This window comes from Scophthalmus maximus, chromosome 7 (assembly GCF_022379125.1).
Source record: "Scophthalmus maximus strain ysfricsl-2021 chromosome 7, ASM2237912v1, whole genome shotgun sequence".
NCBI classification, from domain to species: domain Eukaryota; kingdom Metazoa; phylum Chordata; class Actinopteri; order Pleuronectiformes; family Scophthalmidae; genus Scophthalmus; species Scophthalmus maximus.
Window position 1 is genome coordinate 7970094 of NC_061521.1, and position 19826 is coordinate 7989919.

At 42.2% G+C, this 19826-nt stretch overlaps 1 protein-coding gene across 4 annotated transcripts in view; it reads right to left on the reverse strand.

Annotated features, from left to right (window-relative positions):
• peak1 (pseudopodium-enriched atypical kinase 1) overlaps window positions 1-19826 on the reverse strand; it is a 95814-nt gene that overhangs the window by 19661 nt on the left and 56327 nt on the right. For 3 of the 4 annotated variants that reach the window (XM_035643456.2, XM_035643459.2, XM_035643457.2), the window contains one exon: window positions 1750-5239. In XM_035643456.2, the coding sequence (XP_035499349.2) occupies window positions 1750-5117 (3368 nt within the window). In that variant the 5' untranslated portion in view covers window positions 5118-5239. Of the gene's footprint in view, window positions 1-1749; window positions 5240-11854; window positions 12456-19826 lie in introns of those variants that run through there. The other variant, XM_035643460.2, reaches the window with a different exon arrangement.

Genomic DNA, 19826 nt, shown 5'->3' on the forward strand with positions numbered 1-19826 from the left:
GAGATACAAAGAGAGGAGCAGGAAGGGATAAGGGCAGTGTAACGAGGGAGTCGAAATGTAAGAGATCGGGTGAGAGAAGGTGGACAAAAAGATCTGAACAACTGTAGGTGTGACTTCTCTCAGTAAACATTTCCAGAGTGCTATTCCTACTAATCATGCTCGAGGGTGTGGGATGATGATGAAATATACCAAAGTTCTTTAGTTACTTTTCTGTTTTTGATTACATGTAGAATCAAATGAAATAAACAGGAATATCCCCCTTTAATTCATAGTTTCATTCAGCAAATTATATCACACCCTCAAAAATCTATAATATTAGATTATTGTATAACATATATATTACTTGCCTACACTGAAGAGAATTTTCATACAATAGCTTTCATTTTACAAAAGAACAATTTAAAAAATATTTACTTACTTTTGAATGTACTTGTCAGTTTGCATCATATACTGCATCATCATTCTATCCAACGGATTGTGCCATGTACATCAGAATGAATCAGAGGATTCATTACTTAATCACCTACAGTGGTGTTTAGGTAGAAAGGTTGATATTTTTAACCCCACTAGGCTCAATACATTCTTGATCAAATCATGTATTGGTATTTTCCTGTTGTCAACTAATAATAATATTGTATTTACCATGCTTAACCAATAATTAACAAAATATGAATTGTGAATGTTTTCAGAGTGTAGTGCAGTCCGCTGTCTGACTAGTATGCTTCACATTATTAGCAGTGCTTTCAGGCTACAGGTTTCTTGATGAATGAGTTTTTGTTTGGCCACTACTGCCTCAATTTGACTGATTATCATCTTTGAGAGAAAAAGCAGTATCAAAAATAAAATTTAGGCTTCACTTCTACAGCAAAAAAGGTCACATTCAGCACAAACAAGTTCATAATTTAGAAGAGAAAAAACAATATATCCAACACAATCTCTAAGCATCTTCACGTGGCACCACTACCAATACTGCAGAAAACTTATCTCATGAGATTAATCACAAAGGGCAACAGGAGGTCAATCACAAATAATGAACTCATTATGCAAGAATAAAACTAGACTGGCAAGTAGGCTGATTAGTATTTGATTGTGTGAAGGAAGCTAAAGGGAATACGCCACTGAAAGCAGTGAATAATATAGTAGTTGTTAATCTGACCGCTGCACAGAGCCTGCTGTTCAGGTAATATTTCACATTAGGGAAGAGACCACACAGACTATAAAGTCCAAGCACGTGGCTGGGTAAGTGGGCGAGCAGACAAGCCAAATTAAGATCTTAAGAACACCTTTAGAATCTGTGATGAGGCATCTGTATGATCAGAGGAGAAGCAGCCCTAGCACTTTGGAGGGGCAGCTGGTAAAGTTTGAGTATCTTCATTTAAAGCTGGGGCCCATGAATGTTCTGAAGAGAGAACGCTTGGTGATAGTGGTAACACAAGCATTGCATGCAAGATCATTTATTAGACCAGCAAGAAGTGATGAAGGCAGAACTGAACTAAATACAAACATTGCATGCAATATCATTTATTAGACCAGCAAGAAGTGATGAAGGCAGAACTGAACTAAATATATTTCTAAGAATTAAACAGCAAGCCCTTCAAACAAAGTCTATTTGGGTAAAGGCAATAAAGCCCAATTTTAACAGAATCCTCCCTATGAAGCACAATGTTTCAGGCTTTACTCACTTGAGCATATTTTAATATTCTGGTATCAGGAGAGTTAATAAAATCTCAGAAAATCTTAGAGAAATACCTGAAGCCCTTGCTGATGAGATCAACTCCTGTGTTTTGGGAGGGTGATGTTTGCCCTGGACTCAAAGGTCTGGGTTCTTTGGTGTCATCAGTTGTTAGTTGTGAAGTTTCTCTGCACTCTTCTACTCGTAGTTCTCCTTCTCCATCACCAGGGGTGCTGCCACTGTCTGGTTTGTAAGTGAAGACGATGGTTGGCTTCTGGGTGGGATCCTCTGTCTTTGCCTCGGTGAACCAGTGATGATGTTGGATCGGTGGTGGTGGAAGAATGTGGATGACTGTTCCATCAAGCCCAACTAGCTTGCCCTTCTCCTTCTCTTTTTCCGCCTTCTCTCGCTGTTCATCCTCATCTTTCCGCCGACGAAAAAAGCTCTTGAAGGAGATCCAGCGTTTGGGTTTGGAGCTTTCTGTAGAAATACGTCTGCCATCTCCACCTGGACTTGCTTCACCTTCACTGGGTCGTACAGGAGAACTACAGGCGGAGCTCTTGGTCCAGTTGCCAAAATGTCTTTGGAGGATGTTAGAGGCGTGGTACGGGGAAGACGTAGACCTAGGAGGGGGGAATGGGGCACTAGGTTCTGAGCGAGGGCTGGAGAGTGGGACAGCAGCCGAGGCACTCTGGGATTTAGACAAAACTTTTGAAGGCGTTTCCTTTTTGGGCTTGGAAAGACAACCATCAGTTGCGGAAAAGAGCGACTTGGGTCGGGTTAGTGTCTCCATCATGGCATCAGGTGGGAGGGCATACAGCTCCTCAGAACTGATGTTTTTGGTTTCTGCAGAGGGGGACTCTGGAGGAGATTGTGGAGGCTGGATAGAAGCCACAATCTGTGAAAGTACAGCACTGGCCTCCTCCCTATGAATTACCAGTGCCCCAGAAGGCAAAACTAAGTCTGTATTGTCATCTTTACTGCAAGCAGCATCTACAATTGTCTTGCAAGTGCGTGTAACAGCATTGGCAGTAGGGATGGGTTTAGGTAAGTTTGCAGTAATAGCAAGAATGGCAGGAGAATTTGTTGATGCAGTGGGAGAGGTGGCCCCAACCTTGGAGCTCATTGTGGTGCTTGTCACAGTGCTAGAGTCTGTAGTGGTTCTTGGTTGTAAATTTGTTGCTTTTAATGCTGCTTCAGGTTGAGCTTTTGTCTCTTTCGTAGATGCTCTCTCTGATGTGCCTCTACCAGAAATAGTTTTCTCTGTTGAGGAGGACTGGACACTCTCAGAGGATCCAATCTCTTCATATGTATGGCTGGCTACCCTATTACCTACCCCCTTTGGCTGTGGGAGTTCCCCACTGAGTCCCAAGAAGCTTTTGTACACAGCTAAGTTGTCATATGCACTTGGATTGATAACAATAGGTACCTTGACTGCATTCTTGGAGCTGCGGGCATAGGCTGGCTCATCTCGAATAATAATGGGGAAGGGAGGCATGCCTGCATTATTGAAACTGTTGAACTTGATCTCTGATAAGTTAGGTGATTTCACAGGCACTGTTCGGGAGGAAGATAGCCCAGAAATGGGAGAAGTGGGAGCTGACTTGTGGCTGCAGTGTTGTTTAGGGATAGAGGGGCCAGGCCCAACCCCCAAATCCACTTTAGGTATCTTTTGGCGAGGGCTTGTGCTTGATGTCCACACTTCTTGATAGCGTATGCTCCCTGATTTCTTCCGGGAGCTACCTGAAAGGGCAAGGGATGTGGGTGATATTGGCATCACAGGAGAAGTTGGAGAAATAGGAGAGGCTGGAGACAGGGGCTGACCTAACGGAGTGCTACAAAATGATGCAGGGCTGGAGGGCATTGATAGGTTTTTGTTCTTTTGAGGAGAGTCTGGAATTTGTTCATCTTTGTTGGCCATGGATGCTGACACATCCACTACAGTGTAAGGTTTACAGATCAGTGATTTTTCCAAATTCACTACACGGTAGGGTTTTGCTTGCTCCTCTGTGGGACTAAAACTGATAGTCACTGGTTGACCTGGAAGGGCCTGGGGCATTGGCATGCCTACTCTGCCATCCTGATCTTCTAATCTAATGGCCAGGACAGCCTTGTGTGTTTCAGTCACTTTGAGTGGACTCAGTGCTCTGTGAAGAGGTTCCTTTTTTGGAGGAGAAGTGCTTGGGACAGGTGCCTTTGTGGAGGTGGGAGAATGCAGGCCATTTCGAAGAGCACAGGGGGCACTGCTCCCACTGCTGGAAGTTGTTCGAGAATCCTCTGGTAGTGATGATGATGATTCTGGAGAAGTAGTAGACTCTGAATTTGATAGGAAACCACTGCCTTGCATGTTATGAGATCCATAGGGAAGAAGACATCCACTGGAGTCCATGGAAGGGTATCCATTTAAGATCTCATCATAGCTATCATCATAGTCAACTGCACAAATCCGCTGCAGTGAGCGGTTGCGAAGTGGCACAGTATTCCACTTTTTCCCTACAGCAAAGGGCACTGGAGACAATGTAGCAGCACGGAAATTTGCAAATCGTGGTTGGCCTCGCATACGTATCTCCATGGCAAGTAACTCTTCATCACTTTCATCCCAGCTCTCATGTTCATCATCATCATCATCATCCCCTTCAGTCTCTTCCTCCTCATCCTCACTGGAAAACTCTGGGTAGCAAAAGCGACCACCCTCTGTGCTGATGATCTCAGTGCTGTCACTAAGGGATACTCGTTTTTGAGCAGTGCAACAACCGCCACCACTGCTGCTTCCAATGGCCAGACAGCTTGAGGCTGGAAGGCCTCTTTCCAAGGACCGTTGGTATGAACTACAGATCCGTCCCCAAAACATGTCCTTGGAGCCTGAAAGGGGCGTGGGACTAGGGCCAGGGCATAACCCAGCAATCTCCTTTAGGACATCTGTCAGTCCACTGTTGTTATTATTTCCACTAGGGGTCCTTAGGCTAAAATGTCCATAGCCCTCAATCTCCTCATTGCCATCCTCTCCTTCATTGTTGTTGCTGGGCCCAGAAGGTCTTTTACAGTTCAGCCCATTGCGATTCCAGACCGTGAAGGCAGATATTTTGCCCTGTTCTGCTACATTTGGTGGTTGTTGCAGGTTGCAATCTAAATCCAGTCCAGCTGAGGAGCAGGGCAGCATCATAGTAGGCTTAACAGCAATGGTTGGCTTCTTAGCCACCGGTGGACGAAAGTTTCCTGAACGAGCTGACCCACTGCCAGCCCTCTGGGAGTTATTAGTAAGGTTAGGGTTGGCTCTGGCTCCAGCAGCGAGTGGGTTCTGTTGCTGAATTGCTGAAGGCCTCTGCTCAGAGGGAGGCTTTCCTCCACCACTCTGAACAAGACAGTGCATACTTTTAGGTTTAAAGCAGTTCTTGCACTCGCCTGGTTTCCACACGTGCTCGGTAAATGTGCTGCAGGCGGACATGGTTGCAGGTCCAGTAAAGCAGCCTACTGGGTCAATGAACAGGAAACCCCGCCATGGCTACAGGAACTAACTGTAGTATAGCAACAATGAATGATGAACACTTCAGCCTCAGATGTGGGGACCTGAAAAAGTAAACAGAAAAAAAAGCATAAATTAAACTTTAAAATATGAAGTTACTAAAGCAGTGCTCATGAAGCTGGAGTGTCAACTTTAATGATGTCATTAGTGACATCAGAGAGAGATTTTAAACTTTATTTGTAATAAGACTAGTACAGTAATCAGTGACACAGTCAAAGGTTGTGTCTCATTTCATTAAAAAAGGGTTACTAACTATGATGGTATTTTTCACTTAGGTCACATCACAAATTAGCGGAGTCTTACAACATGACAAGGAGAGAGTTGAACAACAAGAAAAATTGGTTACAAAGCACACAACAAAGCCGCTATTTGAAAATATTTCTTAAATTCAAAGCCAGTGCCAAAAGGGGACCTGATAGCATTGATGAGGCAATCTACAAACTGTGTCTGATTAAGGTGGCAGCATATGTAACTCAATCTAACAATCTACAATCTCTACAGATACTGAGCTGACACATGCTTCTTGTAAAATGTCCAGTGTTATCGGTAAAACCAGCATTGTTGAGAGTTCATTACCCGTTGGGAACATTTCCTCACTGTGGCATCCCTATTACCATGGTAGCAACAAGTGCAGTTAACAGGATGGATGGATTCATAAAAAAAAATTTAAATAAAGGTTATGTCCAAGTAAGAACAAAATACTGACCTAAACAAGGAAAATCCAAATCCATCATATGATAAGATCTAATTATAAAGACAACTAAACTGAAGTAAATAGGGTATATTGTGTCAGACAGAGGGAATCTGGAAAATAAACTGAGACAGAAAATGAATTAGGTAAGCAGTGTTATATTGTCTCCAATAGGTGGCAAACTTTCTCTACTAAGCAGCCAATCTACCCTGTGGGCCAGGATCTGTCTCCTCCTCGCCCTCAGCAGGACCAGTGAAAAGAGGACTGAAGAGGATTAAGAGAGATTATTTCCTGAATTGCTGTCCCGTGTTGTAGTTGGCTGTTTTAGTCGGTTTTAGGTGAGATAAAAGGTACTGGTATTGTGACCGAATCAAAACCCTGCTAAATCCTATGAACTGGAGCAGTTACATGGAAAATGGAAATCCAAAGCACCCTCAGCTGAGTTCACATGTCCTGAAGTATGACAAACGGCGTGGAGGCTGAGTCTCTTTACAGAGAAGTCTGAAAGTAGAAGAGCGGTGAAACTTTGGGAACTGGTCAAAGTGTTGTGCGGGTGTACATCCTTTCTGGATGTGCAGTGTCACACAAGTAGCTTTTGCTATAATCACTGAGGTTTTAGGACAATTCAGTAAGACAATGATTCTAAACAACCATGCAATACAAAGGGGTTTTATAACCGGACAATGGATTAATACGCTTACGCTTTTTTTTTTGTTATATGCTATGTACCATGCTTTTTCTGACACATTCATACAATTCTGGAAGAGTCGTCATTGAACAACCATCTCTACCTCCTGACCCTCAATCTGAAACGTGGAACAAACTCCGAATAATTCTCCATACTTGCAATAAGATTTCAGCAAACATTATTAAGACATACTATATAAAAAACACCCTACACATAGACACAGGGATCGGCTCAACAATTGACTCCATTCAGTCTTCGTAAAAGACTGACATTCTAAAACCTGGGCAAAAGCATTGCCTCAGGTTATCGGCACCAATGCATACATATCAGACGCATCTTGTTTTTTCTCTGCCAGCTCATACTTTAGCACCAGGAAGCCATATCCTTTGTGTTTTTTTTAACTTACACAGTGCAAAAGTACCCTATTTTAAATCCTTTATAATCATTCCACGCCTATGGAATCCCTGAAAGGCAAGCACATTTTTTTAATAACGTTTTTGTTGCAAAAGGGTCAAGCACAGGACTTTCTCCTGGGAGGCCAGGAGACAAAGCTGTGCAGGGCATCAAGCAAACCGTGTAAAAAAAGAAGAATGCCCTCAAGGCTTTCTGGCAGAATAGTTTTATAGAAAGAAAAACTGAAGAGTTCAAAGTCAATTAGTAAAATGGGGAACGAACCCTGGGCTCCAACCCTGGAGAAGTCCTACACTTGACCCATTCACCCACTACAACATGTTCTATACAAAGACTTTATTCACTCTTTGTCTTTCTACTGTCTCAGTTGACTTCCTGGCAGAAAGACTTTGTCAATCAACACATTTCTAGGCAAAAGAAAGACAGGACACATGACAGAAATGTTACATAACATGTTAACACACAATTTACTGTATGTATCCCATGTCTAGAAGAAAATATAAATGCTTTTAGTTCTATTAACACTGGGGTACACTTCTGCACGTTCTTTTATTCTTTTACCTGTTTTCAAAGATGATTTATTTTTATATTTGTTTTCAAGCTGTACTCAGATAAAAAATGACTTATAAAAATGAATCTGGACCCTTTTGGGTTTGTATTTGCAGTTCAATAAATGCACACATGCAGTTGTGGCTACTCTCCTACTCTTATCTAAATGTATTCAAGGAAGGGAAAGATGGGATTCAATCTTTTTTTGAAACAAAAATGTATTCAAGCCCTGCTTCAAAAGCAAATCATGAATCTAATGGGGGCAGAAAGACAAAGGAAAATCCATTACTAAAATTAGCTTAATCCCAACCGACCAGTGCACATTCTCACCATCATAACAAGCTCTTGAATATCTTATCATCAAATCCAAAAATAATAAGTCGTCTATTGCTCAAATAATCATTTAAAATCAAGCCATTCCATGAAACGCTTCATTAATTATCAAACAGGAATCTGCATGTTACATAACGTGGTTATTAATTTTAAAAAATGCAGCATGCACTGGGGAAGCCTTTTTAAGAACACTAGCATATTTTCACACAGAAAACACAAATGTGAGAGTAGAACATAGTCAGGCCACAAGTGTTTGGACAGTTTCAGATTTTTTGTTTCATGCTTTAGCACTTTAAATTTAAAATAGAATAATGAATACTGTAATGCCAAGTTTCACTTTTGAAATAAGTTTACATCCATATAGAAAGAACTGAGCGGGAGAAAAAAAACGACCTTGTAGATCAAGGATCGGATGTTGTGGATGAAAGAAAATTGCAATAATGATTTTAAGGACATTCTGACGTGTTTCCTTGTCAATGTTCGAGAGAAGGCTTCATGGACGTAACCTCGAACGAAACAAAAATTAACCGCTGTGATGGAAATGAAATGAAATGATGCTAAAAGTGTGGAGAGACAAAAAAAGGAACAGCTCATGATGACTAAAGCCACCACCTCATCTATCAGGTATGGTGGTGTTTCTGTTATAGCTCGGGTATGTTAAGCTGCACACGCAACAGGCACTCTGGTATTTATCAATGATTTCAGTGCTCACGGAAGCAACAGGATGAATTCACAGGTATACAGGGGCGTTCTGTGTGCTCAGATTCAGACAAATATGTGAAAACTTTCATCATTCAGCAGGGGAAAAGATCCCGAACGTAACCATGACCACACAATCACTGTGTAGTAACATCCTGAAGGGAATTATGTGATAATTGTGTGTATCATACAAAAAATAAAAAGAATTAAAAAAGCTGGGAGTATGATTAACCATACACCGGGGCTAAAATTGACAGGGGCGGATGAAATCAGTTTTCTCATCCATCTAACAAGGTCATGGGGTTGTCAGATCCTGTACGGAAGGATGTCACCATGACAACACCCTGCCCAGGGCCAGACACAATAAAGCAGGAACTCCTGAATCAAACTTTGCTGACCAAGTCGTGATGGGTGGGGGGGAGATTTATCCTGTTACAGCAAATCCTCCCAGGACACAAAAGACTGTAATTCAAACAATACTGCTCAAAACTTGACAGTGCTGTGACGCGTGAGCGCCGAGTACAAATGTGGCATACTTTAAAAACTGCATGGACGACCAGAGCAACAGCCCAGTGCAATATGGGGCAAGTCTGGGACTGTAGTCTGCTCCCTGAATGGAGCAAAAGAAATATATTGATAATTTACAACAACATCATACAGATAATTTTTTCAACTCATCGCAATTGTCTTCCTTAAAACAAAACTGGACATATTTCAGATGTTTATTTTCTTCCACAGCTGTAATGCAGCTGTTGCACAAAAAACAAGCGGTAATAACATGGATTTTTCAATAATCTTTTGCACATTGAGAAAAGTGACATTCGTGGGATCCACACCACACAGGCTTTATTTGAAGCTGACATCACTCTTCCCTGACAGACTAATGATAATATGGACGGCAGCTGGAAAAGTTTTGTGTTGAAATCAAGATGAAGCCTCCTCGTTGTGTTTATTTTCTGCCGTGCAGCTAGATGGAATTATGAAGTGCAGCTTCCGGGGTGCCGTCTAATGAGATAATTCAGTCTTTCGGGCTTTTGTGTTTCTGATCACGCTTCTGAGAATCAAGCGATATCCGATATCCAATACGCGTCACGTGCACTCAACACCAGCAGAATCCCCCGGTGGTGAATGTGACATTAGCATGATTTACTTTTCTCTCCGCGGCCATTCAAATTCTGTTTGTTTTTTGGTTTTTCAGTTTTCCTTTCCGTCACAGCGGGGGCTGAAATGACACTAGTGTCCACCAGCCAGAAAAACTAACTTACAATTTAGTTTCTCATTAAGCCAAAGGCAGAGAGTGGTGCCATGCTGCTACTGACAAGGCCCCACCACATCTAATCTGGGATGACAGATATGCCTCGGGGACAGTACCAATCCCATCTGCCCAGCGGCCCTTTCCTAAACCATGCAGTCCAGTATTTTTAGTTCACACAGCTCATATCATTAAAATATGATCACCTCGGACACCACACTGAAAGAGGAGAGGCAATCTCTTTGAATTAAGCACTGTGTCTGGCTTATGTAATCATCTTTGTCATTTGATTGACATGAAAACGATTCTATCAGTGTTTTGCAATATGAGTGTTTCTGTACTAGTGGCCATCAGCCAAGTGACGGCCTGCTATTTTTGTGTTACTTTCATTATGCACCCGATATTACACAACACAACTGAAATGTGATGAGCTGCAGCACAGCAAATTGGTTCCAACAGAAGACCCTCGAGAATACAAAACATTTTTCAATATTACTGTACGATGTGTTGCCATAAACATGAAGAAAAAAAACACATCCATTACAATAATTTTTTTTTCTCCTTTAATGGAAGGATTGCGCTATAAAATGACAGAGCAATTTTTTTGATCAAGTCTTTGCATGTGTCCGTGTTGAGACTGTGCAACATCTTTAATGAGAAAGATATGAAACAGCACTAAGAAACCACAAACCACCTTCAATACTGGACACAAACATATAAGTACGTTCCATATTATTTCTTCAACATCATAATCTGTGTACATTATTGAAACATTCTCACTGCTGTCTACTTGGTTATTCTCCTCAGTCTTGTTTATGTTTATCACCAACGTACCTGTCTTGAATATTTAATGGGGCTGAGGCATTAGTGTTGATTATTTGAATGGATCCTTTCTTTATAGAGATTGATGCCTGTCTGAGGTAAATGAGTGACTGCTCTCCATTAAAGATGTAATTATACTCTATCGAATCGAATAAGATTGATCTGTGCTCAGAGGAAAACAAAATAACAAGATGTAAAGCAGAGACATCTATTGTGATTCTAAAACATCCAAAAATATTTCTGGGGAAAAGACAGTTGTGGCAAGATTTGTTTTTAGATGTACATTTTCAAAGACAGGCTTTGATTATTCCGTTTTACATGAAGTAAATAAAGTGATAACAACAAACAATTTAGTTCAAAGACTGATCTGCAGTGTGTGTGTGTGTGTGTGTGTGTGTGTGTGTGTGTGTGTGTGTGAACACAAATCACACAAGTGATGACAACAATATCATAATATAATATCATGAAAAGCCTCAAAAATGTACTGTATGTACCAAATCAGTACACAGCAGGGGAAGAGAAATAACTAAGTTTTAACATCTAATACACATTCGTGTGTGTGTGTTTGTACTGACTAATGGCATGAAAAAGACTGGGAATTATCCTGTAAATTACATTTCAACTTAGTATGAATACATTGGAGCAGTACGCACTTCTGTTAGCTTTCAAACAAAGCTCAGACCCACTGTCTGTGTGTTACGTGACAGGAAATATACTTTATCCAGAAAATAAATAGTCTGCATTAGTTAACACGCATCAGCCACTGCGAGTACACACTGTCCTGCATTGCATTGTTTATCTGACATGAGTTATTCTACTGTGACCTGTGCTCGGCACAGTTCCACAAACACTTCTCAGCTCTACACTCAGTATTTGACACTGGAAGACAGGAGTCTTTGTTCTAAACACAATGAACTGACCAGAGACATAATGTCTATGCAAACAACAACAACAACAAGCTGGTAAGTTGGCACTTTGTGTAATGTTGTTTCAGAAAAGTTCTTTGTTTCACGACGAAGAGATGTATAACATGTCCTCTAAATATTAAATCATACTTTTACTCGTATTCTCATACATGACCTCTCTAACTGACAGAAATCCATTTTAGCAGCAGGGAACTTTAATCCCTGATAACATGAGTATCTAGAAGAGGTGAAAGGTCAGGTTACGGGTACCTCATTAAAGAGGCTGCATGCATGATCCCAGTTATTTACCTTGGTTGCTCTGAAGTCTGTCCTTTTCTCTTCTCACACTAAAAAGTTTCCTCTACAGTTACTGTACCGAGGCTCTTCTCTCTCGTCTTTGTTTCTTCCTACTCCATTCTTGCTCTTTCAACGTTCCTCTTTGTCGTTTGTCTTCCCCCCTCCGGCACAAAGATTCCGGCGCTCTTCCCTCTCCTTCTCTTTGTCCGTACCCACTCACTGTGTCATTCAGGCTGTGTTCTTCTTTAGGATTTTTCTCACTTTTCGCTCTTTCCTCTGAGATATGTAAATCTGTCTCCCTTTTGTCCCATATTTGCTTCAAACAATACTTTAAGAAATTACTCTCAGACTAAAACTTTGCAAACCACCACGAACCAAAATTCAAACTAGAGCATGGTCAGATAGAAATAATCAATAATCAACCCTGTTGCCAGGCCCTGGCCAGCAAACACACACAGACTCTGATGCACCTTCACTCCACTTGACAGACAGCAAACTTAAATATTGTCCACAGACACTCCCCCATCATATACCAAAGAGGAGTCATTTGGCTTTCTCTAAATATAAATCTGTCTAGAGTTTGAAAACAAACACACATAAATAAATTGAAACATATACTATAAATAATTTATTTCCCCACATATTCTCTCAGCAAGATCTCTCACTGCTTGTAAGTGACTACATGTCCACACGTCAGGAAGATGCTGAGCTCAAAATTGCTCCCAATGGCTCTAGACCAGCATCAGAATGAGAAGCAAACTGGGAAGTGCTTTGGATAGAAACGTTACATAATGGCAGTCCAGTCCATTCATAATTTGTATTGATTTTCAGAATTGTTTACCACGGCACAACCCACACACACACACACACACACACACACACACACACACACACACACACACACACACACACACACACACACACACACACACACACACACACACACACACACACACACACACACACACACACACACACACACACACACACACACACACACACACACACACACACAGATCTCCGTCAATGGGAAAAATGTGTTAACAACGACCCGGTCAAACTGTGTTGACCAACGCGGCAAACCAGCGAGATCTTTGCTCAATTAAAAAAAAGATGATTCTGCACTTGCAGCGTTAGCTCCGCGATCTGTAACCATCTGCTCCAGGGTTTGAGAGCCGCAAACACTCTCTGGTTCTGTGCCTGGTGAGATATCACACAACACCTGCTGCTCGGTGCTACGACCACCGAGACACGAGCCCCACGGGACAGCCGACGGAAGCCCAGATTTATGCAGGGATAAGAGTAACTTCTGAGCAGTGACTGCTGGGTAAGAATTGTATTTACCAAGAGCCTTCATCCATGAAATATTCTCCTCTGTGTGTGGCTTTGTTTTAAAATGAACAAGTTTGGTAAGCGGGGAACCAGCCCTGATCTTAGCAATACGGTGAATGTAATCACAGTGCAATAGAGGAAGAGACAGAACCGCTCAGCGTGACAACGCCTCCTCCCTTCAACTCCCAACAGTCACACAGCGAGGAAAAATGAAGAAGGCGGGTTGATAAGAACAATTTTTCGAAAATGGTCTTATAACTGAACACCAACCCAATGTAAATGATGTAGGAGCCATTTACATGTACAGTGTCTAATTTGACCACTAGAGGAAGAATTTATGGGTGAAGAGTTACATGGGAGCATCAGGTGTAGTATTCGGAGCAGGAAAGATCAGTTTGAGTTAATATGTGGCATGGAGCCTGCATAGTTAAACCAAAAACTATAAGTCAAGGCCATGTAATGTAGGTTTATAGGTCATCATCTTTACAATAAATGGGAACATCAACAAAAAGGAAAGTTTACCTTAAAAAAAATGTCACTTCATCTCCGATGGATACACGTCAGGAGGAAGCGGCTGGTAAGGTTCAGACTGTCACTACAACTCGACACAGATAAACATGACCACTGGGTAAAATATACGCTCAGAATAGTTTATAAATGGCTCATTATGTTCACTATGTGAACATTGTGTTTCTTCTCCTTGAATACACAGTTCTGATAATGACATTTCCAAAACAAAGGGAGCACCCAACAGTGCCTTTGCTTTGATTTCTGATGCCATACGTAACACAATGGTACACAACGGCAAGTTGGGTTTTTTTTTTCAAACTCCCATACGTACACCATCCTTTCATCCTCCTCATTCATCCCATACACCTGAGGCTTCTCTCATCTCTTCTCCCATACGTTTGAGCTCAGTGAACTGACATGCCAGAGAAATACTCATTACGAGGGAGATGAAGCACTTGGGACCTGTCGGAGACCCACTGCCAAGATGTCACTGTGCATTTAGCAACCAGAAGATTTCAGCCAGAGAAGAGTGCCGCCGCCGCCGCCACCACGATCTCCCGCCTTTCCACCAATTGATCCTGACTGGCTGTTTGGCAGGTGAGGTGGAAAGAGGGGGGATTATATATTGACATATTGTGTCTGTGTGGGTCTTTATGTGAGTTTATGAATACAAGTAGCTTCTCTGCAACTTCAGCTTGAAACACACCCACTTGTCAAATCCAAAATGCACCGAAACCCAGACTCAGCAGCAGTTGTGATAAGTAGAGTGGCAACAGTTAATTGATTAATCGCTTAGTAATTAATCGACAACTATTTTGATAATCGATTAATCGCTTTAAGTAGTTTTTATGAAAAAACAAAGTAAAAATTATCTAATTTCAGATTCTTAAATGGGAAAATATTTTTTGAACTTTCAAATCAAGTTCTACCACACTCGCCTCACCGCAGAGAGGCAATGTTTTCCCCCCAGCGAAAAAAGTCAGTACGCTTTCCCACCCAGAGCACGTTCACAGAGCGTGAGTGGGAGCTCGCTGAGCGCGGTACATAATAGTGGAGTAACTGAGGTTGAGAGCTGAAGCCATGAGGAGACGGGATATAGGATTTTTCTGCCGCTTTATGGCAGCGGGCTCAAATGATAAGACAGCCGTGGCACTGGGAGGGACAAGAGCAGAATAGATATGAAATAGGAAAAGAACTGCAGCGGGCTGCAGGAGGAAGCTGTGCACTCAGCGGCAAAAGTCAAAAGTCTCCACCGTCATTTATTCTCACATTATTATTTCAAGATGATATTTAATGAAAACATAATCTGCAGTTATCCAATGCCACTGTCTACAAGACTTAATGCTACTAAATGTTCATTATTGTCCAGCAGTATGTTTGGTCATTGTATCATTAAAAACGTGCTACTCCTGTAAGTTGCCACTAGTTAAAAACACATTCTCCACACATTCATTTCCTAATCCATCTCTTATCGATCTTAATCATCCATTTAGGATTTCCCCAAGTCATCGTGGCGGGTAACATCCACGGCCACAGCTGGGAGCACAGCTGCAGTTCAGTGCAGCACTTTGTTGAAGGGCAACTCTGACAGCAGCGAATAAAAAGCAGGCTGCTCTTACTGCCTCCTTCGCTCAGATTTCCTCGGCTCCTTCGGTGATTTAAAGTGATGACCTCCAAACATCTCCCCCGGGCTATTCAAGCAAAAACACCACCTCCGAGTGTAGTCAGTGGTCGCCGGCGCATAATCCCTGCACTTAGTCAAGTCTCTTTAAGCATAAACTGTCTTTGGTAGAAAAAAAAGAAAGAATAAAAAAAGGAATGCCATGGGGCGAATAATATGGAATGACTTTACCGACAGTATGTGACAAAGACAGATACGGCAAAAAAATCTTCCTGAGCCACAGTAGGTGCGTGAGTGAGGGTGCAATTTAGTTTTCAATTTCAGGCGCAAACCCACTCTGAGTCACGGCTGACTCGCTCCACGTAATTCCCAATTTCTACCAACTTTCAGTCAACGACTGAATAGACTCCCCTGTGCGTCACTCGTGTCAAGGAGCATTTTCCGCAAGTGTGACTCTCGTATTGCTCCTTAACTGAACTCGTGTGTTTCGGGCGAACTCAACAATTTAGCAGACATGAATTAGGTTTTACTATTTGCAAGTACAAGCCCAATTGACTGAACGAAAACGTCCCGAAAAACATTCAAAAGTAGTCCTCTCTGCTTCGTATCGTTTTCTTTGTTTTGACAGACACTGAAAGTTTAACAGACGGAGTCTACTTCTAGATCGAGCCGTGAATGGGAAAAGAGCCAAGACTGAGATGTCCCACCATTTTATCTCTCTTTTAAATGCTGAAATGTAGATCATTTTTGGGCCACAATAGCTGAAATAAACTCCCACTCTACAAATATCCGCCTCAGTCAATGGAGGAGCTCCGGTGTTTACGATCGTTACGAGAGGGATGCCCACGTTCACGGGTATTGATTGAACCAAGGCTGGAGGAATAAAAGAGTGGATTCTCTCAGTGAGCGGTGAATACCATTAAAAAGAAGTAAGCTCCATAGAACAGATGAATATCCAGCAGGTAGTTTCTGAATAATAAATAAAAAATAAATAAATAAATAAAATGTCTTTGCCTACGAAGTAGGCACGTGTCTTGTGTTTTGAGTTCACTAAGTCAGTTACATGCTGATTTGTTAATCGTAAGTAGCACTGTGCAACATAACTTTTTATTGTTTTGGATTGGCATTCTTTGTAGTGCCCTGTTAGTGTCCCAACAGACAAATTATAATTAATAATTATAGGGGCCCTTTATTGTAACATTTATGATTAAAGACTATTATAAAAATGATTATTATCAGGATTATTTTTATTGTTGTTGATGTTATTATTATTATCCACTTTTACCTGATGCTAATTACACCTTTAATACTGAGGCAGTCCATAATTTGGGGGGCAGACCCATCTGTGAGAGTAAACAAACATGAGCTCACGATTGGCTAAAGGCTAAATCATGATTTTTTGTAAGCTTATGTGACCGGCACAGGAAGTTGCAGAGAGACAAAACAAACAACGACGTCTGCATCATCCAACCGCTTCATGCAACAGTCAGTGAGAGAGACAGAGAGAGAGAGAGCAAAATTCAGAGAGTGATAGGGACGCGAAGAGAGAGGTGAGAAAATTATTTTGTAGATGTAATTTCCAGGGGGAAAAAATAATACATAGCCAGATCAGTATGATTCAAGACATATGGTCTCATCATCTGTGAGGAAAAAGTTATTGTGATTATGTTTGTCTTTCTGATGTAGCAAACTCAGCCCCCGTGAAGATCGACTGTCCACGGCTGTCAAGGTTTGGTAACTATTTAATATTTTGGGACCACCAGTGGTATAAAAAATTAATACCATCATGCAATGATACATAAAAGGGACTAAAAATGCCCGAGGAACGTCTTTCGCTGTGGATTGGTCTTTACACCGTTCACGCTGCATCACGGGCTCATCCATATTGATGAAACACAAGACGGACTGAGTGTAATGGACTGAATCCACTGTGATATACTAAGTGGCTAGACTTCTGGACTCTGCGTGTGCGTGTGAGTGTGCGTGCGGAGCTAGGGTAGGGGACTGCGTGTGTGTATTATAGTGTATGTTTGTGCCTAAGTGCCTTTTTTTGCGTGCTTACTAGGGTTCTGGGACTCTGTGGGTAAATCAAGTTCATTGGTCCAGTCACAAAGCCTACAGAACATGACAAAATGACAGACAACTTGTACAAACGGCATACGTTATTAACCCATAACTAAAAAGTGCCATCATTTGCTGAGGACATTTAGAACAGCTAGGAAACGGTAAATGTTCTGGAAATGTATCACATACATTCTCCCTTGTGATACCGTTCCCTGTCCTCTGTAGATCCTTCGAGCCTCGGCGTCGTCCAAGAGCAAACAAACTAAAAACAACGAGCCCTATTAGTAGTAGTGTTGACAGACAGCAGTGAGTAATGTGAACGTCGCATGTCCTCATTATGAGCTCACCTCCTGTAGCTGGTTCACTTGACAGCTCGGAGTTGGAACATGCAAAAGCAGTCCTTTCGCTGCAGTAGTAAGGCTCCGTCGTTATCCTTCGGCAGCTCCTTACTGTCAGTCTCAGTCGTGTAACAATTCCACAAGATTGGGGGAAAAGGGCTACAAAGGTTCAATATATCCAGTGGAGATCTCAGCCTCAGGCTCTCGAAACTCGGATGATGTCTAAAGCGGCACCTTACAAAATGGCACCGGCGAAAATGTTCGACAGGGAATTGGAGGTTTCCACTTGTACGGAAAAAGTTTGGGTTTTGTGATTAAAGCGCACGCGCACATGTAGGCACATGTGGAACATAGAACGTCTCGTTCCATTCTTAACCCTTAGTCTAACAAGAAAATAATTAAAGTCGAACATGTCTCCAGCAGGGTGAAGGCTGTCAGAGGGCCCACTTTATTAAATTATTTGATGTTATCTTCTTCTCTGCAGCCTGAAGGCTGAGTACAGGGATTAAAGCAAAGAAACCTAAATTCTTCTGACAGAAAGGTGGTGGTGGGGTGGGGTCCGTTGGGGGTTGATTACATTTTCTCACTGCTGCATGCTACTTTGAAATTAGTCGAGAACTTGGCTGTGAGTGGCCTGGCCATGCTCTCATGCTGACAGTCCAGCGGCGGCCCACCACAGAAACTTTATGCGACCGCTGAAAAGTACAAACTGCCCGGCATCACATTGATTATCTCTCACTATAAGCTCCCTCCCTCTGACCCCTGCTCGGCCCTTATAGCTCATTCTGCAAACATTCCACTTCTTGACGTCAGCGCTTGTCGAGCCAATTGGGCCTACTGGGGTAAGAGGGAGCGTAATTCATGTGAGCTAGAGAGAGAGTGTATCAGTACCGCAAACTCGAAGACAGAGTGAAAGAGGGAGAGCAACACTAAAAGGAGAAGAAGAAAAAAAGAAATAAAGCGAAAGCATTCCAGCGCAGTGTTTGGTATTGTGCAAGTTCTGGGAGAGTTGCTGCAGTCTGGTCTGGGAAAGAGCCCGTGTGGGTCTCGGGGGACCCCAACCCGCTGGCCTCCAGACAAACACCAGCAGAAGGGGGCAGAGCAGTCACAGCCAGATGTGTGCTGGGAGTGTATTCTGCACACAAAAAAACAACACAAAGATCTATGGCCCTGTTCATTCCCGGCGTCCGCTCGCGTCGTGGGTGATCTGATCACAAGCCGACAGCTCCATGCGTACGTCAGTTCACACCTGGCACTAGCATGCACCTCCACATGCCTCTGGACTGACCACTTGTGATCGGATCTCACTTCTCCGCTCCGTGTGCAAATAATCCCGCACATCATTTCTGTTTGCAGAGACCAAAATGGAATGTTGTTGTTTTGAACTAGCTGGAGGCAGCAATGCAATTCCTATGTCTCGTCTGCCGGAAACTAAATGAGGAAGAAGAAGAAGAAGAAATCAAAACAATGAAGGCTGGGTCTATTTCCTTGGGGTGTTCCATGCAGACCGAATTGCCCATGACCAGAGCAAGCCTACACGATTTGTACGGCATGTATTAATCTGAGAATCACGTGTACATTTGGTATCAAACAATTGATTAAAGGTAGTATACAATGTCCTTAAGCAAGTTATAATAAATACACTTTAAAGACTTTTTGATTTTGCAGAGCTAACCGACAGCTTACGCAAATTTATATGTGCATAATTTCTACTTGATCACATAACTTCTGAACAGGAACAAAATGTTCCTTGTATTCACAGAAACTCACATTGCCTCGGTGTTCACAAATTCTTTGTCACTGAAAAGGTGGTGAAAATGAAGAACCCGATCATCGCAACTTGGCTCTTTGCTCTTTTTATCTTTTGGTGAGGAAAAACATCTCAACTGTCCAAAGTCCCATGCGGATTCTATAATGTGGTTTCCTTCACCCATCATAACGCCACTGCTTTATCAATCCTAGTGGTGGCAAACTAGAGAGGGCACAGCGAACAAGCTCTTAACATGAAGCACAAAGGAAGCAGTCAGGAGAGGAGGTGATAAAACAGATCTGTAGTCTGCTCGGTGAGAAACCAACGGGTGGTTCTGCTTGCCCTGGTCAAAACATCAACATCATTTTC